We start from the raw sequence: 26,655 nt of genomic DNA, 5'->3' as shown, positions 1-26,655 counted from the left end.
AAGCATCTCTGCTGTCCAGGGGAGTTGGAATTATTAAATGAGTTATGCAGCTAGCAGGCAAATACTGGAGAACCGTGACTTTTAAAGTCCTTGGGGACATCACAGACTCATTTAGTCCCACCCTTCATTGGCTTGGGGCTGCAGGCTGATTTTGCTCTCTTTCCTGGACGGGCAGTTCTGGTCCCAGAAGACCAGTTTACTAGCCCTTACATGATGAATGAGAAAGAGGAACAAAACCGAGAAGAACATTTATTCAGGTTCAGGCAAGCGCAGGATCCTTCCCGTGCAAGGGAAGAGGTGGGCAATTAACTGTCTATGTGGGGCTGCTGGGTGAGGGTTCCTCTGCATGTGCTGAGACTGTCCTGTGGAGAAGGGTTGGCTCATATGTCACATAAAAGCAACTGCGGGAGGGACCCTTTGGTGGTCATGTCTCTGTGCAGGCTGTGCTCTGGCCCAGGAAGCTACCAACAGGTGCATCTTCCCTGTGTTCTCATGGCTTTCTTGCTCGGAGGGGCCCACTTTCCTGTCCGTCCCTGCCTGTCCGCCTCTGTCCTTGCCCCAACACCTGGCCCTACCACTGCCCCTGTAGACCTTTTCCAGCCAAATTTCCAGTGTCTTCTCCCTCCTCTTGCCCCAAAACACCTACCACGGGGGATGTGCCTGTGTTATTCGAAGATTACAGGCACCGGGGCACAGACCAAGTTGGCACTCAGTTGCAGGTGGCCAGAGAACATTTGTCCTCTCCCTGGACCTCAGCCTGTTCCTGGCCAGGAACTTGGTCACTAGTGTGGGCCGAGCACTGACAGTCCCGTGGACACACGGTGGTACTGGTCCTCACACGTTCAGCCAGCAGTGTGTTCAGTCTGCAGACATCAGCTGCACATGAGCACTGCCCACCAAGCTCCCCTCCCGGTGTATGTGGGTTCCATGATAGTCACATGTCCTTTCACACTGATGAGGGAGTCATCAGTCACTTTCCTGCTCCTTTCACTCATTCCCTGCTCCCTTCACTGGGCCTTTATTAAGCAAAATGGAGAGTATGGTGCTAGAAGTAAGCAGGTTGGTTTAAAACAAAAGTATCTGGGGGTCTGTAACAATAGCACAGCGGGTAGGGCGTTTGCCTTGCACGCAGCCAACCCAGGTCCAATTCCCAGCATCCCTATGGTCCCCTGAGCATCGCCAGGGGTAATTCCTGAGTGAAAAGCCGGGAGTAACCACTGTGCACCACAGGGTGTGACCCAAAAAAAGAAAAAAAAAAGCATCTGTGTCCGCTTCCAGGTGAGTGGGGCAAAGCCTCTGACTGGCATTTTTGTTCTGGTGTATGAGGGTCTCCTTTGTTATAGGGGTCTCTGTTAGGAACTGGGACCCAAGTTCCTTTCAGGCTGGACCCAGTCCTGGTTCCTCATGGCAAAGATCTGAAAGAAAACAAAACTACTCACCATATTTTAGGATGACACTGACATAGGCAGGTAGACAGGGAAAGGCCCTCGGCAATAAAACTTAGGTCAACAAAGTTTTGGGAAGGAAACAAGACCATCAGGAGACCCTGAGAAAATTTGACCCCTCCCCAGGAAGGAAATTTTGATTACCTTCAGAAGCATCTGTATCTCTTAATCCGATTAACTTTAGTGATTCAGCCCAGAGAATAATCCAGAACTTTCCGAACCACCTACAACAACCTGAGAAGAGCCTATAAAACCCAGTCCAGAAGCCTATTCAAGGCTCTCTCCACCCTTGGAGAAGCCTGCGTTCTCTCTTGAGCACGTTACTCTCTCTCTCATTCTCTCCCCCTCCACATCCTCAAAAGCTCTCCAAATAAAGTCTGTTTTACTTCACTGCTTGTCTACAACTGAAATTCTTTTCTGCGGGGTGAGGCAAGAACCCCAAAAACCTTGGGTAAGGTCTGGGACTGGTTTCTCCTTTCCTGCAAAGAGCAAATCTGCGCTTCAGTCTTGAGTCCATGGCTCCCCGAGAAATCAGGTGGTGGGAATCAATCAACTCCCATGCCTTGCAGACCAAGCGGACTTCAGGTGCAGCCTGATGGCCACTTTGTAGGGCAGGCGGGGCTCAGGCTCGTGCCGAGCAGAGGCTCGTCGTAGACTTGACCAGTTCTAGTCTTCCCAGAAGGTCCCGGGTGGCAGAGGCAAAGTGGGAGGAGGTGACCGTCTTTCTCCTTCCCAACTCACATGAGCCATCCGTGGGGTCCACCAACCTCAGCATCACTAAAAAATATTCTTGAGCATAACTTCTCTTTTTCTTCATAGTATGTTTGATTTTGGGCCACAGCCAGTGGGCTTAGGGGACCTTAGGCGATGCTGGGGATTGAACTCAGTTTGACTTTGTGCAAGCAAGCACCCTACCTGCTGTACTATCTCTCCAATCCCAGTATTTCTGTTTTTTTCATTTAACTTTTTGGATGTGTTATAAGAAGAGAAAACTTGGGGTTGGAGCAATAGCACAGTGGGTAGAGTGTTTGCCTTGCACGCAGTCGACCCAGGTTCAATTCCCAGCATCCCGTATGGTCCCCTGAACACTGCCAGGGGGTAATTCCTGAGTGCAGAGCCAGGAGTAACCCCTGAGCATCGCTGGGTGTGACCCAAAAAAAAGCAAAAAGAAAAAAAAAAACTTTTTTTTTTTAACATACCCCTGACATCTGCCACTGAGCACTGGAAGTGGCCTTTATTTATCTTCCAGCGGCTATAGATCACTCGGTGGCAAGGAATACTAGTGAAGTGTCAACTCCTTTGCCTCCCCCAGTATCTAATGCAGCTTTCCAAACCACTTTATTTTGGTGACTGAATGTGCATGTGTTATTTCCTACTCATTGTTCAGCATTGTACACGCAGTTGTACAGATGATGAGTTTCTACAGAATAAGAAACAGGAAGAAAAGAGCATTAGTTAAGTAAACTTGTACAAAGAAACTAGGTTCCTGTTTAATTTACACGTGGCAGACACATCCCATTTTTGGCAAGATGCCTGCTGGGCCCTTTCATGCAGAAGTCACAGTAAGAAAAATGTAAAACTAGAAAGGTCATCATGGGAAGGCTATTCGGTGACAGTTCTATGAGGAAGCCTCTAGTTTCCAAGAGAAATGAAATTGGCAGGGGTGTTGGGCGGGGTGGAGGTGGGGGTGTGGTAAAGAACTGGCACAGATGGGCCTGAGAAATAACACAGAGTTAAGGCTTTGCATGCGGGCAACCCCACTTCACACCCTGGTACCCTGTATGGTCCCTTGAGCACCGCGCAGAATCAGAATAAAGACCCTAGCACCAGCAGGGGCCAAACTGGCATACATGGCTCCTGGTGACCCTGAAAGCTCAGGAGAACCCCCAAGGGTCTGTAATGAGGCTGAAACCATGGTGGGAGAAGAGGGATACACAAAGCTTCAGTCTACCACTGTCTGTGTGTGGGGCTGGGTGGAAAAGAGGGAAAAAGCAAGCCAAGCGGGGTCCTGGTCTGCTCTGGAAGCCCCCTGCAGTGTTGGAGGTCAGGGACTTTGATCAGCACCCACGAGCCTCGCCTGCCTGGTTTATGGGCCACAGTGAGTGAGGGGCTAACATCAGTTGGAGATCCCTCTGCCGCCTCCAACCCCCACCCCCAGGCCAGGGTTCTAGAGGTGGGGCATGTCTCCCTGCCCCCGCTGGTTTGGGTCACCTGAACTGCAGGTTGGAAAGTGGCTTAGAAGCCCCTTGTCCTCTCTTGCAGAAACATCCCACGGCATGCTGCCGGAACGTGGCTCTTGGGGGCAAGTCAATAAAGGCTTCACCTTGGAGGGTGAAGAGTCAGGATCTGCCTCCGAGACGGCCTTCTACACCCCATTCCCATCCTGCTTGGGCTTCATTTACTGCCTGAAAGTCTGGGGTTGCAGCCCCGCAGCCCTGGTCTGGAAGTCTGGGTGACCTGCTCTATCCCTGGGCCCTCCTCCGTCCTTTCGATGAGTCCCCAACCCCTTTCTCTTCCTCCTCCTCTTTCTCGCACCCCCTGGTCCTCCTCCTGCTCTGGGGCTTTCCTGGGGATCCTCAGCAGTCACCAGCAGCCTGGACTTGGGCCCAGACTCCGGGGGATGAACATCAGGGGTCACCCCCAGGGAGTCCCTCCTCCTGGAAGCCTTCTTGGATTGAGTCAGCTTCTCTCTGCTTCGGCGCCCACAAATCCTCCTATGCCGCCTTCACGGGAGTTGTCGTCTTCCTGCGCTCCTGTCTCCCTGGAGGAGTCCTGAGTGAGGCTCCTCAGTGGGGCTGCCCTGCCCGCTCTGGGTGAGAGCAGAGGTTCCAGACTCACCCATTTCCAGGAGCTGGGGACGGGGAGAGGAGGGGAATTTACTCAACAGCCCTTGGAAGTTTTTCTTTTTCCCACAAAAGCACTTTTTATTTGATAAAGGGTGTTGTGAGGATCTTCCCAGGTTGGGAGAAGCATGCTGAAAGTAGACTATAGACCAAACATGATTGCCACTCAATGCCTCTCTTGCAAAACACAGGACCCAAAAGAAGAGAGAGAGAACAAGGGGGAATGCCCTGCTACAGAGGCAGGGTGGGATGGGGGGGATGGGGGGTAGGAGAGATGCTGGGACCCGTGATGGTGGAAGATGGGCGCTGGTGGAGAGATGGGTACTTGATCATTGTATAACTGAAACCCAAGCACAAAAATGTGTAAGTCTATAACTGTACCTCATGGTGTTTCACGAATAAAAAATTTTTAAAAATTTAAAAACAAAAGCACTTTTTATTTGAGGGGGAGAATCTGCCTTGAGAAGCTTCCAATCCCCACACCAGCCGACAGTGGCGGGGGGGAGGGGCTGTGAGTACACCACTCTTCACTTTGTAGATTCAACTGAAGTTAGAAAAGGGTTTTCCAGTGGCCAGACAAGAGGCTTCAAGTCGACTGACCCTGTTCTCTGACCTCCCCAGCAGCTGGCATGAGGGGAAGGGGATGAAGAGGCTAAGCTACTATCTTGAACAAACAGGAAGTGTTCCCCACGGGCATATTCCCAGGTCCCCCACACTCCCATCGTTCCAGCACCCCCAGAAGCAGGAATCACCCACTTTAGAAAAGACTGTTCTAATACTTTCTTGCCCCTCCAAACCAGCCACCACAGCATGAGAGATGGTGCGTTGACGGGGAGGTGGGTCTCCCAGGAGTGTGCAGGCTCCCCGGAGCAGAGCCAGCACCACCTGTGGCCGGCTTGGAGCTTGGGGGGAGCAGCCCCGTCCCCACAGAAACCCCACCTGACTGGCCACTTCCTCTCCCTGGCCCCGCGCTTGTGCCTCGGTTCCTGGCACAAAACATGCAAGATACCAGTGCCATCGCCCCTACTCATGGCTGTGAAGGCCAAGACCTTCCCAGGCATGGTGCTCTGTGTCCACCATGACTTACCTGGTGAGCCAAGATTCACCCCAAACATCCCCCTCTAGAAGGGGCGAAGACCAGCCCCTCTCTGTAACCACACACACCCACCTGGATGCGTCCCTATCACCACCCTCTTGTCCTGACCCTCCTCACCCACTGCCCCATGTCCTTACTTGGGACGCAGTCTCCACTATCAGGTTATCTCCCTGTGTGGAGCCTCGGATACCACTCCAGTGTCCGGGAAAGTTCTGGAGGGAAGGGAATGTGTCCCCACACGTGTCTAGTGCTCGCTCTGTGGTGTTTCCACGCACATCTCCCCTTCTCCCAAGCGCCAGACTCTGGCTCACACGGTGGGGTCAGTGAGGAAGGCTGCACCCCAGGAGGCCAGCGCAGCGGGACTCAGGCCAGAGGGGTGAGAGGCTGGTGCTCTTGACACTGCTCATCCCGGAAGGAAGACGGTGATGTTTTTGGGTGGGCACTGGTTAGAGCCACGGCTGTTTTAGCCACCTCGCTTTCCAGGCCTGAGAACAGAAGTTTCTAGAAACAATCATTGGAGTTGATGGTTGTTGCCTTTTCCCAGGAGTCCTGAGGCGGTACAGAGCAGTCAAAGAAGAGAAAGGGGCTCAGGGAGTGGACAGCACTCAGGGCGAAGGTCTCTCCCCACTGCTGAGCACCCAGCATTCAGTGTGTTGGGGAACACACATTTGCCAGCTCCAGCCGGGGGTGTGCTATCTGGAACCTTTTCTCGATGAGGCTGGGGGTCCACTGCCCAGGCACTCTCTGCACGCCCTCCACATGCACAGACAGTTCTATGCTTCCCAGAAGCTCATTGTGTCCATGATGCCTCCCTTGCTGAAGGAAGAGCTTATCAGTCTCTCGCAGCAGCGGGGCCTGGCCACACAGCCAGTGGGTCACAGTCCGGCTTGCTTTACTGTGGTGGTCTGGGTACGAAAGGAGGAGAGACATATTCTGGAAGTTTCCTGCTGGAAACTCACATGCACACACAGACACAGACACACACACACAGACTCTCTCTCTCTCTCTCTCTCTCTCTCTCTCTCTCACACACACACACACACACACACACACACACACACACACACACACACACACACACACACACCCCACACAGACGCTTTCAAAGGGCTGAGCCCGGTGACATAAACATCACAGGGGTTCTGGTCAGAGGTCCATGGAGGAGACCCCGAGCCTCCAAGACTTAAGCCCTGGAGGTTTTCCCTGTGGGCAGCTGCCTCAGTCCATCCCCTGGCCTTGGCCTGGGTTCCTCCTGGGCCACATGCGCTGCCGGTTTCCAGGGGCCCCTTATGGTGAACACGCAGCTGCCAAGGGCCTCTGGGTGCTCATGTGGCTCAAATTCTCGTAGCTGGACTCCTGTGCCTGGGGCCTGTGGGCAGGAGAAACATCAAATGAACATCCAGTAGAGAGGGATCTCTGTGGCCCGAAGCACAGCCTGACAATGAATCGGAAGGAGAGACAGACAGACAGACAGATGAGGGGGGTGGGGGGCAGTGCCAGGTGGGTTGGGCGGGTGCCTGGCTCCCACAGGGCCTCCAGATGCAAGGAAGGGACAGCAGGACCCTGGCTTGGGGTGGGGGAAAGGGTGTCCCTTGGGTGATAGAACTCCACAGAGATATGTCCCTGGGCCAGAGAGACAACTTGAAGCACTGGAGCACTTATGGGTGGGTGCAAGAACCCGGGTTTCAACCCTAGCACCACGTGAGGGGCCATTTTCCTCTGTTGTCTGCTCCCTTGATTTGATTCCCGGGAGCTGGGCTTCCTCTTAGGGGGGTCCTAGTTGTCTCCAGCAGGCAGGCCCCTCCTGCTGTCAGGTGCTGAAGGTTTTGCAGGAGTCCATCCATTGGGGTGCAGGTGCTGAGCAGCACTGTGAGGTATAGCTCCTGTTGGGGAGCACTGTGGGGAGCATCCCAAATATAAAAATTGCCCCTGACTTCCAAACCCTGAACCCCAGGCCTCCTTGAGCACCGACCACTTTCCCTCTGGGGCCTCTGAACCTCTATGTGCTAGTCTCCACCCGCCACTCTGCATCTCCATCTCAGGGCTCGGGGTAAACCCTAGGTCCCGGCCTCCTGGTTCTCTCCGGCCTTCAAGCTGCCCACCCACGCACTGGCCACCTGCCCCGTCACCCCTGCCAGCCTCAACCGGGTACAGCCGCCCCTAGGTGTCTCTGGGACCGCCCCCTGGCGGCTTCTGCTCACCCCACTGGAAGACATCCAGGAATACCAAGGGCACCCGAGCCGCTACCACCACGGCCCTCCTGGCTCCAGGCCCAGTCCTGCGGAGTGCCCGGGGGGCTTGTTACCTCCTTCACTGGCCTCATCCAGAATTGAAGGGCAGCTTGCTTGCGTGCTGAACCCTCCCCCCACTAGAGCGAGGGCTGTGAGGCCAGGCTTCCCCAGGTCCCCCCACAGTGCCAGCACACTGCAAGGATTCCATCCGCACTTGGTCACTGGCAGCTTTGGGATTGAAGTGCCTTGGGGGGTTGCCCGTGGGCAAAGATAGCGGTGCACAGGCTGCTAAGAATGTGGGGGGGAGGGGCTCCCTAGCAGGCAGCTGGAGGCTGCCCCTGGCTCAGTGGTCTTTGCTGTCCTCAGGCACAGGACCCCACTTAGGGGATGCTGAGCTTACCTGGAAGCTCTGGAAGAGAGTGACCCCAGGACACCCCACCCACTTCCCCAGACAGACCCCTGCCTTCTCTCCACCCCCCCAACCTCTCTTTCCTTTTTGTTTTGGTTGGGGACCACCTCCGGTGGTGATCAGCATCACGCCTGCAGTGCACGGGGATCCATGCCGTGCTGGGGAGCAACCCCAGGGCTCCTGCAGGCAAGGCTTGTGCTCCAGCCCTTTGGGCAACCCTGGCCCCCAGGGGGGCTCTGCTCTGCATCTTGTGAGACACAAGTCTTCCTTTGGACAGACAGTGAGAGGCCAGGGCAGGGTGCTCCGCTCAGCACCTGCACCCCAATGGATGGACCCCTGCAAAACCTTCAGCACCTGACAGCAGGAGGGGCCTGCCTGCTGGAGACAACTAGGACCCCCCTAAGAGGAAGCCCAGATCCCGGGAATCAAATCAAGGGAGCAGACAACAGAGGAAAATGGCCCCTCAGCACCATGGACCCTGGGCTTCTGGACCTGGGAGCCTTCCTGGCTGAGACTCAGTGGAAGGGGGAACATGAGGGGAGGGTGGGGAGAGGGGCAGGGGCGGGGCTCAGTGCGCTCAGAGTGTCTTCAGGAAGCTCCAGTGAGGGCGGAGACCCGAAACCTGGGGCCCCACCCCCACCCTCAGCCAAGCTGATCCCCTTCTACTGACCCCCAGGAGCTTGAGTGCCCTGGTTAGTGGGGGTTAGGGCAGGGTGGGGCAGGGTGGTCCACTTACCTTGGGATGGGGTCCTGGGGGGTTTGGTGTTCTGTGGGCGAGAGAGAGGGGGGCCATGAATCTAACAGGACCCCACAGGTTGCAGGCCACACCCCGACCCTGCTGTAGGAAGACTTGGGAGTGGTTCGATTTCCACAGCAACCCCATCCCCAGAGGCGGGCCCACGGATGTGAGGATGTGAAAGGGCCTGTGGGGGAGGGGGGTGGGAGGGAGTCCTGTTCTCCCTGAAGACCGAATGCTGTCCCTCAATGCGAGGACCAGCACGCTTAGCCAGCACCTCTCAGAGGGCACCTGCAACTTCTTAGTTCATCCCACGCACTTAAGGGCTGGGCCCCGGGTCTGGAGGCAGAAGGGGCTTCTATTTTGCAGAAGAGGGTATACACTTCCTGCGCAGCTCAGTCAGGGCTGTGTGTGTGTTGCAAGCACCTCCAATCACCCCATTTTCTCACCTTATCTTAGGACAGCCTTGCTCCCCTAGGAAATGCGTGCCCAGGTCTGGATTAGCTCCCCTTGGTCTCTAGACCACCTTTCCTTGGCCCATTTCCTAGACCCCCAGAGACAGCTGGCACTCCTGCAACCCTTGGGCTCTAGGGCAATGCCACTCATCACCCGCTCACCCTCACCGCAGGTGGCACAATCTGTTCACCCCTCACTGCACCTGGTACCATCCGCTCACCCCTCACTGCCTGTCACACTATTGTCACCTCCCATTCAAAGACAAAACCATCCTGTGTTCCTAGCACCCCACAGCACAGTGGAGCCCCTAGATGTCCCAATATTTGGGTGCTGTTTGGTAAATAAAACCTGCCGCACCGGAGGCCCTGTGAGCGGAATCACAGCCTGTCCTGGGGAACCTGCTGTCTGGATCCTACCTCTGCACCCACCCTGCTCTCCCCAGAAACTCCCTCTCTGCTCTGCTCCCACGGCACCCACCTGGTCGGCTCCTGATGGCGCGGGCAGCCAGGAGGCCCAACAGCAGCAGCACCTTGAGGCCCAGCGCGCCCAGTAGCAGCGCGGTCAGCGGGACCCCCGAGGCGCCGCGGAAGCGGAACAGGTAGACGCTGGCCTCGGCGCGGCCCAGGCTGTTGGAGGCCGTGCACGTGTAGCGGCCATCCTCGGCCAGCGCGGGCAGCTCGGCGGTGACCAGGTGGCCGTGCCCGGGAGCTGACGCCTGCAGGGCGGTGGCCGAGCTGTTGCCGAGCGCCGGGCCCGACCAGACCAGCGCGGGCGGCGGCTCCCCCTCGGCAGTGCAGAGCGCACGGAAGGCGTGCTCCGGGCCGGGCAGCACAGACACGTTGACGATCCGCGGGGCGGCTGCGGCGGGCACAAAGGCGACAGCGGTTAGGGTGCACGGGCGAGGGGGACCCTCCTCCAGGAGTGCAAGGGCTGGGGGGGGGGCGGTCGGGGGTGCGGACGCCGGACTCTGGGATCCCAATCCAGCTATGCCTCAGGCAAGCTTTTCCGCTCTGTGCCTCAGTTTCTCCATGTGTAAAACGGGGATGCTCACCTTATGGGGAAGTTGTGACCATGTGTGTGTGTTTGGTGGGGGGGGGAGGGGGAGGAGTGGGGACAGCTGGTCATAGCAAGAACTCACTAAATTGTGGTTATTTTTAGGGTTTTTTTTTTGGGGGGGTCACAGCCAGCTATAGGGTTTACTCCTGACTCTGTGCTCAGAGGACCATTTGCGGTGCCAGGGATTGAACCAGGTTTAGCAGCGTGCAAGGCGGGTACGCTCCCGGCTGTACTATCTCCCCTGCCCCAGTGAAGGTTGTTACTGCTGTAACTCAGGGTTCAGGGCTGCCTACTGGTGTGATTTCCGTGGCAACCCTACTCTCAGATACCCTCACCCAGGTCACCAGAGTTTAGGCCCATTCATTGAATCCGGGGGAGTGTGGCAGGGCAGGGAGGCACAGACACTGGACACCTGACCGGTTGCCACAAGAGGTGGGTCCGGGAAGCGCTCAGCAGCGCCCCCTGGAGATGGGCGCCGGGATCCTCCGCCGCAGGCGCCAAGAAAAGAGATGCTCTGACAGTTTATTCCCAGGTGTTCCCAGCTTGATAACCGTCCACTCCCATATCTTAGACTAACAGTGCTTGTGCACTTGATGGGCTTCCTGTACATGCCCAGAGCATACACCCCATTGAGGGGAATATATATTTGTTTTTTCGGTCACTCCCAGAAGTGCTCAGGGATTACTCCTAGCTCTGCACTCAGGGATTACTCCTGGCAGGCTCAGGAGAACATATGGGGTGACTTCTGGGGAGAAATCGAATCCTGGTCGGCCGTGTGCAAGGCAAGCACCTCACCCGCTGTCTCTCCGGTCCCTAATCTGCCATATTTAGGATGACTCACTCTTAAAGAGCTCTTGGGGCCATTCACATTTTTTTTGCTGGGGGGGGGGGCTTCATTACAATGTCCATTTCACACTTCCACCCAGTGCTTCCTCAGAAAGGAAGTCTTTGGTGTTTCTTTGGGTGGGGGGCCCAGGGAGAAACTCAGCCCTTTGAGATTCTCTCTCTGGCACCCAGGATTCAGCATTTGGGACTAGTTCCCAGGGGAACCTTCAGGCTTGAGACCCGTTTGCCTTGGAAGGCCACAGAAGGGAGGCTGGAGGAGCCGCATGACCACGCATCCCACGAGTCTGCAGCTCCTTGGCCCACAGTTCTGCATCCCTTAACCCTTAGTCTGCAGCCCTAAACAGCACAGCCCCTTAGCCCTTAGCCCCTTAGCCCTTAGCCCCACATCCCCTTAGGTCCGCATCCCCTTCATCCTTAGCCCTTAGCCCAGCATCCCCCTAGCCCTTAGCCCCTTAGCTCTTAGCCCCTTAGCCCTTAGCCCCTTCCCGCTTAGCCCTTAGCCAACAGCCCCTTAGCCCTTAGCACTTACCCCCTTAGCCCTTAACTCCTTAGCCCTTATCCCCGCACACTCGCGCCGCGCTCACCGGTCACGCGGAGCCGCACGCCGTGGCGACTCTCGTAGCGGTCGTGGATGTCGCCCGCGAACTCGACGCGGCAGAAGTAGCGGCCGTCGTCGGCCAGGCCGAGGCGCTCAACGCGCAGCGAGAGGTCGTTGCGGCGCGGGTTGCCCAGCAGGTGGAAGCGGCCGTGCAGGCTGAGCGCCGTGCTGCAGAGCTCGCTGCCCCGCGCCGCCGCGCACCGGAACACCTGCGGGCCGGCGTAGGGCTCGCCCGCGCGCCAGATGGCAGTGAGCGGCCCATCGTAGTGGCGGTGCGGGTGCGTGAAGGTGCAGGGCAGCACGGCCGCCTCGCCCGCCGCCGCGCTCACCTCGGCCGGCACCTGCATGGACCAGCGCTGCGCCGGCGCACCTGCGGGGCGGAGGGCGCGTATCAGACCCCAGGGGTGGGGGGCGTAGGGCGGGGCACATCTCCCCTCACCCCCCGAGGTCCCAGCTCAGCCCCTGGAGATCTGGGAACCCCAGGACTTCAATCTGGAGACCCATCCCCTAACTCCAGACGCATCCCTGGGGAAATGGACTTCCAGGACATCCCCTCCCCGGATTCCACCCCTCTTTGCCTGGCGCTGTGTGCCTCCTTTTTTTTTTCCCTTCGCTTGGGTCACACCCAGCAATGCACAGGAATTTTTCCTGGCTCGGCACTCAGGAATTACTCCTGGCGGTGCTCAGGGGATCATATGGGATGCTGGGAATTGAACCTGGGTGGGCCGCGTGCAAGGCAAACGCCCTACCCGCTGTGCCATCGCTCCACCGCCGCTGTGTGCCTCTGTTGGGTGACCCCACTTCATCTGTAGGCCCAGGGGTCTCTTTTACCCACCAAACCCTGCAGGAAAAAAAAAGTCCTGCGACCCCATGATCACAGCTGTGGTTTCAGCGCCCTGCCCCTCTCCCCACCAATTACTACAATAATAATAATAATAATAATAATAATAATATAACAACTTACTGTAAGCCTCAGTGTTGAACAGGTCCCCTGTGGTATCTCTCTTTGTTCTCACAAATGATCCTAGGGGTAAGCATAATGATTCTAGGTTACATGTGATGTGAATCAACTTAGCGCCAGAGAAGTTGAGTCATTGCCCCAGGTCACACAGCTAGGAATAGGCCAACTCAGCTTTCAAACCCAGGGCTGCGGAGTTCACAGAGAAGGCTGTAAAACATGCCTGTGTGCACAGAGAGAACAAGTCTTGGGATGAGAAGAGATGCTTTGAAGCTGTGTATTGAGTTGGCTGTGAGATTCTTCTTGACTCCAGGTCAAAGTGGGGTTCCCCAGAGACCGGGACCCACACAGAGTTGGACACCAAGGCTGGCAGCCACTAAGCTGCAATTTGGTTCATGCTGGTGTCTCTGGGCGCTGTTCTGCCATAGTGTGAGCCTTGGGAGTGTTGCTGAGCCACAGCCTGGATGCGCAGCTCTGCCTGCACCTGGGAGGCCGAGCTCTGGTCTGGATACCGGACCATGGAGGCCGAGCCCTAGCCTGGACGCAGGGCTCTGCCTGTAGCCAGGAGGACATAAGCGGCCCTACTGTGTGTTTGTGCACAATGTGCTGCTTTGGGGAGGGGTATTAGTCCTGGTCCTTGCATGTTGAAGCTTGGGTGACACCTTCTGCATGTGAGAGGACAGGACCTAACCCCACCTGACAGTGTCCCCAAGGGGAATCCTTAGATAATGTTGCAGCCCTTGTATTTCCAAGGACTAAGCAGATAACATGTTCTTTCACAGGTGCCAGGCCACAGGAACCACAGGGAAAATGGAGCAAAGGACAAATAATAAAGGGAAGCCAGTGTCACAGGGCAAGAAGTGGAAGAAATCCAGCTGGGCTGACTCCCATGGTCTCTGCTCTTGGGGTGCTGACATCCAGGGAGTACTTCCTATGTAGAGAAATCTCCAGGTCAGGACTTCCTTCCCTCCTGCACAGAACCAACTAGAACATTAGAATCAACCACGAGGGCCACCCTTGCTCTTGAAACCTGCTGCCTCCTCCCCATGATGGTCCTTTTGGAAGCCTACTGAGGCCACAGGGATCCATTAAGTCTTTTCCTCTCTGGGGGCCATCCCAGTTACTCTCCATCCTTTCTCCCCATCCCCCTGGGGCAGAGGGACCCAGAATGTATGGACCCATAGATCAGGTGTGTGGGTGGTGGTATTGCCTATAAAAGCTAATTTAAAAACACTAGTAAAATCATAGCTATCTTCCCCAAATCTGCTTTTTTTGAGAGAGAGAGAGAGAGAGACCAACCTGCTTTTAAGTTAAATGTCTGTTCTTCTGGACAAATGAAATGAATACTTTTGAACCCAAATGGAGAATTCAACATTCATTCTTGGTTCAATCTGATTTGCTCAGTTGTTAACACTCAAGAGGGTCTAGTTCAGAACTTGAAAAATGCTTTCTGAAACTTTTGTGTTTGGTCAGTCCTGGTTGCAGAGGGTACCTCTTACTTCTTGATGTTCAGATGCTGCCTCAGTTTTCCTGCACTTCCCACAACATCGAACTTAATCCTTCCCAGAACTCCTGCATCATACAGGCTACACAGGGCCAACATGGATTCCCTGGGGAAGGTTTTCTATTTTGCGCTCATCAGCGAGAAAACAGTCATTGGGCATGTTCTCACTCTGAGCTGGGCACCAGGATATAAGCTGGGGTGACACAGGCCAAAGACTAACTTAGCAGCTACCTGGAGCTCAGAGTGTGCAGGAATTACAGTCCAGCCTGCCAAGGGGCTCCAAGGAGGGACGCAAACAATGTCCTCTCTGTCTGAACGTGGCTCCTGGCACAGAGCACTCACACCTTCCTCCTACACATCACCAGGTCTTCACCGTCGAACCACCTTCCGGGTCCCCATGCCCAGGTGTGGTGCCCCAGGACTGGCAGAGGTATTTCCTCTGTGTGATAATGACCTGTTAACTGTGTCTTAGCCCAGGTATTCAGAAGCTGTGGGAAGGCAGAGACCACATAGGGACATTCTCATAGAGGTTGCAAGGCACAGTGGGATAAAGTGGGGAACAGTACACAGTGCTTTGGGTGTCCCCTTGGGAGACAGTCTCATTTCACTTCAGTTTTCAGCTCTCCTGACAGGTGCTATCATTAGCCCCTTCTAGGGGAGGGGGGAACAGGGTCCCAGAGAGCCCAGGGGACTTGAAAATATCATCTGATCCACCAGAAGCAGCATCCTAGCTTCCTTGAACTTCAGGTCTTCACTTTGACCAGAATACCGAGTTGGTCACAGATGCCACCCTTGTTTAGAAACAGCCTGAAGTGGGGTTCAGACAGCAGGACAGGCCCCTTCCCTGTGTGTGTATGTGGGCGTCTAGAATCAGAGCAGGCACACAGAGGGATCTTGGCTCCCATCACAGGGAGAGGGATATTTCCTGTTGGAATGGTGTTCCCAAAGGCAGGCTTCTGGCTCCTGCTCACACAGAGACCTTTGGATGAGTCCCCCAGGAGGCCTTGAAGGTGAAGGTGGGGAGGCCCAGCAGGAATAGCCCAGGGAGCAGCTACATTTGCTTTGGCAGGTGTCCAAGCTCCTTGGAAGCTCCCTGGATTCCGGTGACATTTACCAAGGCCCCGGGCAGCCCTTCCATGTCTCTCAGCACCATCAGGGAGGTACCGGCTTCTGAGCTGGAACCCGGGCCCTGAAACTGGTCTCAGGAGGCCCATTATTTCTCCAAGGCCCCGGACCCTCCCCTCACGACTGGACTGGTGAGGGACCCTTGGAGGGGGTAAACACTACAGCTTCAAGATGGAGGGATTGGTGCCATTCTTCCTTCCTCTGCCCCCACTTCTTCCTTTTATCTTTTTTGAGGTGCCAGGGAGCAAAACCCAAGACCTGCATTGGACTTGGAGCCTCACCTCAGCCTCACCTCTGGGTGAGTCTTTCATAAATTCCTTCTTTCGTGGTGAAGCATCTGCTCTGTGCCTGGTGTTCTAGGTTATTCCGTTCCTGGGTGATCTCTAGGCAAGTCATTCTGTGTCCCTTGACATTGTCAAACTGGGTCACAGGCCTTTTTGCTGACAAATGGAGACTGTGCCCTCCTCACAGGGCTGAGTGCCAAAGAAAGTCATGTCTCTAGACTTCTTCTCTCTCCAGCCCCGTGAGGGAACAGGTCACTGGTGTGGTGGGGAGAGTGAACCACAGAGCCTCAGGGCTCTGCAGCCGACTGGGGGTGACAAGTCCTTGATACTCTGACATTAAACATTTGCAGGCTGATTTGGCCTCTTAGACCATGTGGAAGACACAGCCAGCCCTTTGCCTGAACTCAGGGAAGCTGTTGGTTCTCTATCCTCTCATTTGGGATTTATCAAGGGTCTAAACTGTGCCAAATGAGCAATGGACTGGGGTGCGGTTCCAATGGCTGAGTGGCCTTCCACAGGGTCCTTACAGTCAGGCTTTTGTTCAGTGACTGTTTATTTTTCATTTCTGCACAATACTAACCTGTTTGTTCAATTAACTTGCCAGCCTAGGAACACTGGAGGCCCTCACAGAAGGTGTGAGGGATTCTCAAAGCTGATTGCTGAAGCTGGGTGACCTAACGGAAGCTGGGCCTCAGGAAAGGTTCTGTCATCCTGTTTCTGACAGGATTCTAGTCTCTCATCTATGTCACAGCCATACAGCGTGGAGCTGGATGACATTATCGAGGACCCTCTGTGCCCAACCCAACATCTAGACAATGTTTTCCATTCGTTAGGCCCATTGAAAGCAGTCAGAAATGGCAAGTGACCTTCGGGGACGGAGGAAATGCAAAATAATGGAAGATGACTCAGGACAGAGGGATCACAGCAGAGCTACAAGGGGGTGTCTTGAGAGGATCCCCAAGGCCTCAGGACAAGCAGCAGGTGCCCAATGATCACCAAGGACATGGGTCACCCTGAACAGGCTTAGGGCCATGAGAGGTGTGAATGCAGAGGAGGCCCAGGATCTGTCTGTGGCTCTTGCCCTGGATACACTGACCCTCATTTTGTAAGCGATCCTCACTGAGGTAAATCCAATAGCCTCTGAGAGGACTGTCTCGAGCTCTTGACGGAGAAGCTTCTAACACTTTTGGTCTATGCCAAAAAACAAAAAACCTGTATTTGGATAAAAGTAAGGATAAGGGAGGTCATGTGGAATTTTAGAAATTTGTCTCCCTGAAAGAAGTCAGAAGTTTTGGGGTCCAGTTGCTCCTCGGTGTCCAGCTAGGACTGCCACCTGTGCAGAGTGTCCATGCTCTCCTCTGCATCGTCCCTCCCATATCCCAAAGATATGTCCAGGAGGGTGACTCGGCTGTCCCCTTCTCAGAGAGCAGATGTGGCTCCTCTCACCGCCCATCTGCGCAGCTCCTCTCCCTTGGGGGCCTGTAAAGGCCCTGGCCTTTCAGAAGAGCACGGGTAACTACCCAGACTGCACCAGTTCAGACTCTGCTAAGGTGCCCAGAGGGAGGACTGAAGCCTCAGGCAGTGACTTTCTGGTGCCATGATGGGGACTGAAGTCCCCATAGGGCAGGTTGATAGCTTAGAGCTCTGATGTTGTCCCCAGTTGCCTGGGGTCTCAGCTGCTGAGTCTTGGGCTGGGGACTGAGACACAATGCAAGCAGCAAATTGCAATTGCCTGGGGAAAGACTGCAAATGCAGATCCCTGGGCCCGTGCCTGGTGATCTGGGGCACTCAGAGGAGCTGCAGTTGGCAGGTGAGCCTGGCCTGGGTCTTGGGGTGGGAGGAAGGGGGCTGGCTGGGTGGGCCGATGCATCCTGACAGGTGGCATGGCAGCTGCTTGGGCCTCAGGGGCATGCAGCCTGCCGCCGTGTACCTGCTGTGCATTTGGGGTGCCCTCTATCATGCGCTGCTGCACATGTGAACTTGCCCCGCTCTCCAAACCTTCATGCTCTCTCTCCCTTCTCCTTTAGGCTGTGTCCTCCAGGCAAAGCCCTTGGGTGGCAAAGCCCCACATCTCTAGGGACTGGGTTGTACACTCATCACCCCCTGGAGAAGCGCACTACCCCTGGATCCTCACAGCAGTGGGGGGATCAGACAGTGGGGACACAGAGGCCTAGGGAGTCCAGAGACTGGCAGCCTCTGATGACTTAGATTCCTGGCATTGGCAGTCTGGGCCCCCCAGTCACAGCCCTGCCCGGGCACACCCGCCCAGGCCCATGGGAGGAGGGGAGAATCTGAGCGGGGAGACTCACCCATCAGGAGGAAACACACCAGGCAGGCCAGCAGCTGGACACAGCCTTCGGTCATGTTGGGGCTGTCTGCACACCCCAGCGGTGCCCCCCGCAGACACCACTGAGGCTCCTCCAGGGCATGGGGGTGGGGGACGGAGCAGGTGTTGGGCCCAGGTCTGCACCCCTGCCTGACTCTGCAGGCACAGGAGGAACTGGGGAGAAACTGTTGAGGCCCCTGATTTGATGAGACAAGACCCGTGGGATTTAGTCATGTGCAAAATCAAGGGGGAAGCATCAGGAGGATTTTCCAGAACAGCAAAGAGGGAAGTAGATGGAGGAAATGCAGGAACTTTCCTGGGGCCACAGGGTCCTTTGGAAAAGCTGCTCTTATCTGCCCTCTGGTCTCTGCCCACTCCATCCCTCCCTCCCTCCCTCCCTCCCTCTCTCCTTCCCTTCCCTCCCTACCTCCCTCCTTCTCTTCCCTCCCTCCCTCCCTCCCTCCCTCCCTCCCTTCCTTCCTTCCTCCTTCCCTCCCTCCCTCCCTCCCTCCCTCCCTTCCTTCCTTCCTTCCTTCCTTCCTTCCTTCCTTCCTTCCTTCCTTCATTCCCTCCCTCCCTCCCTCCCTCCCTCCCCTCCCTACCTCCCTCCTTCTCTTCCCTCCCTCCCTCCCTCCCTCCCTCCCTTCCTTCCTTCCTTCCTTCCTTCCCTCCTTCCCTCCAACCCACCCTCCCTCCCTCCCTTCCTTCCTTCCTTCCTTCCTTCCTTCCTTCCTTCCTTCCTTCCTTCCTTCCCTCCAACCCACCCTCCCTCCCTCCCTCCCTCCCTCCCTCCTTCCTTCCCTCCTTCCTTCCTTCCCTCCCTCCCTCCTTTCCTTCCCTCCCTTCCTTCCTTCCCTCCCTCCCTACTTCTTCCTTCCTTCCTTCCTTCCTTCCTTCCTTCCTTCCTTCCTTCCTTCCTTCCTTCCTTCCCTTTTTTTCATTCATTGCTATTGTCTTTTCCCTCCTCATTTGGTTGGTTTTCCTTCCTCCAGGCCTTCTTTCTTCCCCAGCTGCCCTGGAAGAGATTTGGTAGGATGGGATGGAGAGAGGGGAGGAGCCTGCCAACACCATGACCCATTGGTCACACCTGGGGACATTTTACACATTTCTTGGGGAAAGATGTGTCACTCTCTTGACCCACCCCCCTCCAGAGAGGTCCTAGCATGGAGCGCGGAACTCCAAGATGGGAGGTGCTGGGGTGTTGCTGCTGATAATGCCTGCAGTGAGAGCTAAGACCCCTCAGATATGGCCCCACACCTTACCCCTGCTCTTGGGAATGACTGGATGTGTAGGCAGATGTCCAGCTCCTGGGGGAAGAGGGAAGGACTCTTGGAAGCTTCCTTGGTGGCTTCTGTGGGGTCTCAGGGACAGTGAGACTCGGGAGGAGATCCTATTCCAGCTTCCATCTGCCAGGGGGTATCTGGGCTGGATTTCGCTGCTCAGGGTGTCCCTCCTGGAGTGCAAAGGTGACCTGAGCAATGATGCTCTTCCCAGGGAGGGGGAGCAATGCCAGGATCCTGCTGGTCTCTCCTCACCCCTGCACCTGGCTCAGCCCCACCCAAGCAGGAGCCCGCCATCCTGGCTCTCTTGGGAGGTTTGGCCATGTCTGTGGGGAGAAAGGTGGCAGAGACCTCAGAAACCATCTGTGACGGACCAGCAGCTAGCTTCATCGGAGGGCGCTGGTTGCTCACACTGCAGTTGTCCCCTACACTGAAGTTCCTGTCAGGAGATCTGGTGATTCCAGACTTTCACACAGTTTCATAGGACTCCCAAGTGGTACTCAGGGGCCCCTGTGACTTAAGGATGAGGTGATGCTGGGACCCTGTGTGCTGATCATGGCCCAGGCTGCCCTTGCCATGCTCCTGGGCCTCTAGGACTTCACCTAGCTGTGGTCTGGAACCAGGTGGTGCCAGGCATCAAAACTGGGATGGGCACCAGGACATATTCCTTAGCCCCTATGGTGTCTCTCTGGACCCTACAGTACCTTTTATTTATTTTTTTAAAAACACATTGAGAGGCTGGAGAGACAGCACAATGGGTCGGGCCCTTTCTTTGCATTGGCTGACCTGGGTACCATCCCTGGGAACCCATACAGGTTCCCCTGACTCCTGAATGCAGAGCCAAGAGTAACCCCTGAGCACCACTGGGTATGGGCTAAAAGCCAAAAACAAACCAACAAACAAAAATACCACGTTGACTCTGGTGCTGCAAGTGGTGTTAATGAAACCACATCCAAGTGTGAGTCACTAGTGGTATGTGCCAGGGTTGATGTTTTGAAGATGTAGCACATGTCACTTTGCCATTATTCCCTAGAATACGTGTGGAGGCTCCAAGTGAAGTTGCCCAGCGCAATCCAGGTTATGCGTCCTTACTGCTAGCACTTGTGTTTTGTGTTTTCATCAGCTCATTCCCCAGAATGGGTTTTCTCAGTCATGGGAGATGTACAATTTTTTTATTTTAATAACGATGCGTAGATGATGATACTAAGAGAAAACTAGTGGTTTCAGCTCTTAGAGTGGCAGTGGGAGGCCCTCTGTCCTGAAATTACTCATAAAAGCCAGGAGATTTTCACAAGCATATTCTAAAATTTATATGGATGGGGCCAGATAGAACAGCAGGTAAAAGCACTTGCCTTGCATGAAGCTCACCCGGAATTGATTCTTGGCACCATACAAGATGCCCCCGAGCACTTCCAAGAGTGATACCTGAGTGAAGGAGTTATCTGAGCCAGGAGTAAGCCCTGAGCACTGCTGGGTATGACCCAAAACATCAACAAATACTTTAGAAAAATAACCCCAACGATAAAATTTTTATGGAAGGGCGGGAGCTATAGTACTTGGTAGGGCATTTGCCTTGCATGTGGCTGACCTAGATTTGATTCCCAGCATCCTATATGGTCCCCCGAGCACTGCCAGTAGTAATTACAGAGTGCATAACCAGGAGTAACCCCTGAGCATCGCCAATGTGACCCAATAAGCCAAAAAAAAATTTTATATGGAAAACAAAGGACACAGACTGGCCTTTTTAAGTCCTTAAAGAAAAACTAAACAAGGAATGATATTATTATCTTATTTAAGATACTACTACTGCCAAGAGTTGCAGAAACCAAGTAAGGCAGCATTAGTGAAAAGATGCCACCAAGATCAGTAAAATACAGACTTTAAAAACCTCCCCACAAATCCAGCTAACATCATACAAAGGTGCAAAAGCGATTCAACGAGAGGTTAGTTATTTCAACAAATGGTATGGGAACAATTTCAGATCCACATACATAAACACATACAATAAAAACAACCTGGACTCCTGGACTCATCATTCACACTTTCTACAGACATTAGGAAAAATGTATTATAGACCTAAATGTGAAATAAAAAGCATTAAAACTTCCAGGAAACCTATTATAGACCTAAATATAAAATAAGAAGTGTTAAACTTCTAGAAAATGTGTAAGAAAAAAATTCTCTGTAAGCTTGAGTTAGGCAGAGTGGCGAGGTATGACATCAAAAGGAAAATCCACTCGAACAAGGATAAATCCAGAAAGGACAAATAACTCTGGGAGGCTAGTAATAAGAACAAGGTGGCCAGTGGTCAGAGATAAAGTACAAGGGTTTGGACCCTTGCCTGGCATGTAGTCAACCTAGTTCAATCCTCGACACCATACTTATAGTCTCCAGAGCACTGCCACGTGTGATCCTGAGCACAAAGCTGGGAGTAGATTCTGTGCATCACTGGGTGTGACCAGCCTTCCCTCACCCCGCTATACCACACACACACACACATACACAACACAAACACACACAAGTCCACTTCTAGCTTCTTGGTCAAGTGAGATTAAAAATAAGGGTTTGCAAGTGAGACAACATTTACAGCACTTGAGTCCCTGTCACCAGAACCAGACACCACAGCATGCTTCCCCCATGAAAGAAACTGTGTACTCACAGTGCTCCTTTGTGGTACTGAGGCTCCCCCCTTGGTTCCACACACGGCACGGGGGAGTGACCTGCACTTTACTCAGGGAAAGGCTTATTCTCCTGTGCTCCGAGAATCCTGGTGTAGGATTCCGCTCATGGACTGCTCTAGCGCAGAATGTGTGTCGTATTTTTTGCATGAGATGAGCTAGTGCAGTCTGTAATTCATGCAACTATGTGGCTACCCTGTTTGAATGCCCTGAAGAAAGTGAGGAAGACTTGGAATATGAAACCAGAATTATTTCTGGGGGAATTCAAGGGCCCCGCTCTGCCATCTTGATACTCTTAATCAGGTTTAATCTGGTGGCAGTGAGCTGTGAAGCTGGCCTTGTCTGGGATACCAGAGTGTGGACATCAGAGGGTGGTGTGCATGGGAAGGCAACTGTGGGAAGAAAGGCAGAAGGAGCCCACAGGACTGAACACTGGACAGTAACAGGCTGGTAGGAGTTTCCCATCCTTAGCACCTGTGACTTTCTGCCCACTTCCACTGGGCCTAGGTGCTGACTCCAACCAGGGAGTAGGGTCAGGGTGAGTGGCAATGGGGTGGGGGACAGGGTCCCAGGGAGACCTGATCAGCTCTCTGCCTAGAGACCTGCAGACACAGGGCACCAGGGGCCATGACGCGACTGCTGGACACCAGCTCTCAATAGGGATTGGGGACCGAAGGCTCCGGGATGCTGAGTCATCCTGTCAGGAGAAATGAGGCCACATTCCTTGGCTGATTTCAGACAAAGAAGGATGGCCTGGTCCTTCCTTCCCATGTCTTCTTTCCATTTCCTCTTTTCTGGGAATCCCCATTATTTTCAGCTCCTGTCTCATTTTCCCCATACTCTCTAGATCCCAGAGGAAGATGCTGTCCCTGGCCATGGCGCCGTGCCTGTTTCATGCTCACCACCAAAGGCGTGGTAGCAGGTCCCTCTATCTCCCTCACCTGTGTGCATCTTCGGGAAACTGCCTCATTTTGCGGGAAAAGGTGGGTATTGTCTGCCTCCTGGAAGGATGATGGAGTGGGCATTATGAGGGATAAAGGCTAGAGCCTGCTCACAGAATGCAAAGACTCATGGGAAATTGCATGATTTAATCTATTCTTGCAGCTGCATAATATTATACTGTGTATATATACCACATCTTCATAGTCCATTCTTCTGTTGTAGAACACTGAGGTTGATTTCATAGCTTAGTTATTGTACCGAGAGCCGAAGTATCTTTTTCTTTTTGAATGAATGTTTTTCTTTCCTTGTTTCCCTAATTCTTCATCTATGTATCAGAAATCAGAGAGACAACTCAATGAGATGAACACTTTCTTTGCATGCAGGACGCCTGGGTAAGATCCCAGGCACTGCATGGTCTTTGAGAACTTCGGGGTATGACCCCTGAGCACCAAGCCTGTGGCAATGCCTGAATACAGTCAGGTGTGGCCCCAAAACAAACAAAAAATTATTTCCCAGATGATACAATTATTTCAAGGAAAAATATAAAATTTATCAAAATATTAAAACAAAATATGAGTACTTTTTAAATGAGTTATGAAATAGAGATCTAATTTGGGGGAACACTAGAAACTATAAAACATAATAATGACAGATTTAGCTTCTTAAATATATTTTTAAAAGCCAACTTCTCATTTTATTTTTTTAGGCCACACCTGGAAATGTTCAGGGGTTATTCCTGGCCCTGCACTCAGGAATCACTCCTGGAAGTGCTCAATATGGGATGCCAGGGATCGAACCCAGGTTGGCCATGTGCAAGTCGAACACCCTACTCACTATATTGTCACTCAAGCCCCACAACTTCTTAGATAGTTTTATTTAAAACTTGACTATTTGACCCAGCAATACCACTCCTGGGAATATATCCCAGAGAGGCAAAAAAGTATACTTGAAGTGACATCTGCTCTTGTTTGTTCATTGCAGCACTGTTTACAATAGCTAGAATCTGGAAAAAACCTGAGTGCCCGAGAACAGATGACTGCTTAAAGAAACTTTGGTACATCTACACAATGGAGTACTATGCAGCTGTTAAAAAAGATGAAGTCATGAAATTTACATACAAGTGGTACTACATGGAAAGTATCATGCTAAGTGAAATGAGTCAGAAAGAGAGGGACAGACATAGAAAGATTGCATTCATTTGGGGAACATAAAGTAACAAAATAGGAGACTAACACCCAAGAATAGCCGAGATAAGTACCAGGAGGATTACTCCATGGCTTTGAGGCCAGCCGCACATGGTAGGGGAAAAGGCAGCTCAGATAGAGAAGGGAGCACCAAATAAAGGGTGTTGGGAGGTTCCTCCCAGGATGGGAGATGTGTGATGAGAGTAGACTATAGACTGAACATGATTGCCACTCAATGTCTCTTTTGCAAACCACAGCACTCAAAAGGAGAGAACAAAAGGGAATGCCCTGCCACAGAGGTAGGGTGGGATGGGGGACATGGGGGGTGGGAGGGATACTGGGATCAGTGGTGGTGGAGAATGGGCACTGGTGGAGGGATGGGTATTCAATCATTGTATAACTGAAACCCAAGCACAAAAATTTGTAAGTCTACAACTGTACCTCATGGGTTTCACTAATAAAAATTAAAAATAAAATAAAATTAGGTAAAAAGGTAAAGGCCCTCCCGTTGATCGTCGATTTGCTCGAGCGGGCCCAGTAACGTCTCCATTGGAGACTTTGTTGTTACTGTGTCTGGCATATCAAATACTCTCGGTAGCTTGCCGGGCTCTCCGAAAATTAATTTAAATTAAAAAAAAATAAAACGTGACTATTCGAAAATCCTATATGGAAAAAGTAGCACTGTAGCACTGTCCTCCCATTGTTCATCGATTTGCTCGAGCAGGCACCAGTAACGTCTCCATTGTGAGACTTCTTGTTACTGTGTTTGGCATATCAAATACTTCATGGGTAGCTTATCAGGCTCTGCTGTGCAGGTGATACTCTCGGTAGCTTGCCGGGATCTCCAAGAGAGGTAAAAAGAGGTGGAAAAAGTATCAAACAGCAAATGATAGTGAGGGAAAATATTTGCAGTAAATATTGTAAAGACCGGTTTCTTTGTCTCACACATTTAAGTATAGGATAATTCATAAAGAAGGAACAAAGCTAGACAGATAAACTCAGCTAATGGCAATAAAAGAATAGCAAAACAGAAGCAGAATTTTATTTTGTGGCTGGAGAGGTAGTAAAAGGGTAAAGGCTCTTGCCTCATATGTGATTATGGTCCTAATTTGAATTCCTGGCACCACATATGATCCCTTAAGCACCGCTAGGGGTCACTTCTGAGCACAGAGCCAAAAATTATCCTTGAGGAAAACCAGGTATGGCTCAAAAACCAAAAAGAAAGAAAGAAAGAAATACTGTTTTACCTAAACCATATATATATATTTAGTTGCATGTATATTTTTAGTTGTGTCAGAAATCAAACTTACACATGCAAGCCAAGTGCTTGATCACTGAGTTCCATCCTTGGCCCAATTGGCAAACATTTTAAAGCTAGTTTAAATCCTCGCATTATCGAGGGAAATGGGCTGTGTTACAGGTACATGTACCAAACAGTCATCTCATTGGAAGACAATTTGACATAATCAATCAAGTTTGCAAACGTATGTATATTCTCACCCAGAAATTCTACTCCATATTTTATTCTCTAGATATTTTACCTAGGTTGGCAATAGTATGCTACTCGAATCTTCTTCGTAGCACTGTTTTGTTGTTGCAAACAATCTATATGACCACTAGCGGAGGTCACTAACTTAAGTATTTGAGTTATCCAGACAGTTTATTTAAGTGAAGTCTAGTTAAGTCTTAGTTAAGTCTATTTAACTAAGTAGCATAGACTTGTAGGTGTTGATATGTAAATAGATCTCATTTATATGAAAAGGAAAAAGGACCATCCTGTGTGTGTACCTGTGATAATTTCTGGAAAGACTCAGAAGAAACTGGGGCTGTAGCTCTGGCTGAGACCTCCCAGGCAATCTCAGAGAGGGTGGGCCAACTTTCCACCCTACCAAAACCCCAGAAGTCCCTCTCACACCCCAACAGTGCTGCCATGCCACGGCTGGACCATCCAGTTAAATATTCTGCATTTTCTAGAGTGACATCTACAAACTCTATGATACTCACATCCCAGTAGGCACACACCAGATTTGATGAGAAGGTAACATAGAAGTCAACCAATCTCAACTAACAAAAACATTAACACAGAAGGTTTAACTTGCATCAACAGCTTAGTAAATCCTCAGACAAGGGCTTACTGTCCCTATGGTGAGATATACAACAATTTTTACAAATTTTATTTTACTGAAGTACTTTTTGATTATTCCATTAGCCATTTAGTGGTAGCAAGCAATATGGTAGCAAGCAAAATAATTTTGTACTGATAGAATATTGAATGCCTGTAACAAATCATCGTGATCAACTTTGTACACCAGGGTGTTTAAATAAAGTGAGGGGGGAAAAGAAACTGGGGCTGGAGTCATAGTACACAAGTAGGGCACTTACCTTGCACACAGCTGACCCAGGTTTGATTCACAACACCCCATAAGGGCCCCTGAGCACTGCCAGCAGTAATCGCCGAGCATTGGGTGTGGCCAAAAAGGGCAGAAGATTCAGAAAAAAACAATGACAGTGATTGATTGAGAACTTTGATGATTTTCATCTATGTCCATAAATATGCTCCTCTTCAAAAGGTGGAGCCTAATCCCTCTGTTGACTCAGTTCTAATGCGTAGCAATTCTTTTTGTAATAATCTGTTTTGGCAATTGCTCACTCTCTCTC

At 52.5% G+C, this 26,655-nt stretch overlaps 1 protein-coding gene across 1 annotated transcript; it reads right to left on the bottom strand.

Annotated features, from left to right (window-relative positions):
* Window positions 1–6,671: 6,671 nt before the first annotated feature.
* SIGLEC15 (sialic acid binding Ig like lectin 15) lies at window positions 6,672–17,951 on the bottom strand. Its single transcript, XM_056137975.1, has 7 exons — window positions 17,897–17,951; window positions 12,681–12,740; window positions 11,703–12,086; window positions 11,068–11,070; window positions 9,694–10,074; window positions 8,761–8,791; window positions 6,672–6,753 (listed from the first exon to the last, which is right to left on the bottom strand). The coding sequence occupies exons 1-7, from the start codon at window positions 17,949–17,951 to the stop codon at window positions 6,672–6,674; spliced, it is 996 nt and encodes a 331-aa protein (XP_055993950.1).
* Window positions 17,952–26,655: the final 8,704 nt, after the last annotated feature.

This window comes from Sorex fumeus, unplaced genomic scaffold (genome assembly GCF_029834395.1).
Source record: "Sorex fumeus unplaced genomic scaffold, SorFum_2.1 ptg000128l, whole genome shotgun sequence".
NCBI classification, from domain to species: Eukaryota; Metazoa; Chordata; class Mammalia; order Eulipotyphla; family Soricidae; genus Sorex; species Sorex fumeus.
The sequence above is the reverse complement of the archived record's forward strand: the minus strand, read 5'-3'. Positions and strand labels throughout refer to the sequence as shown.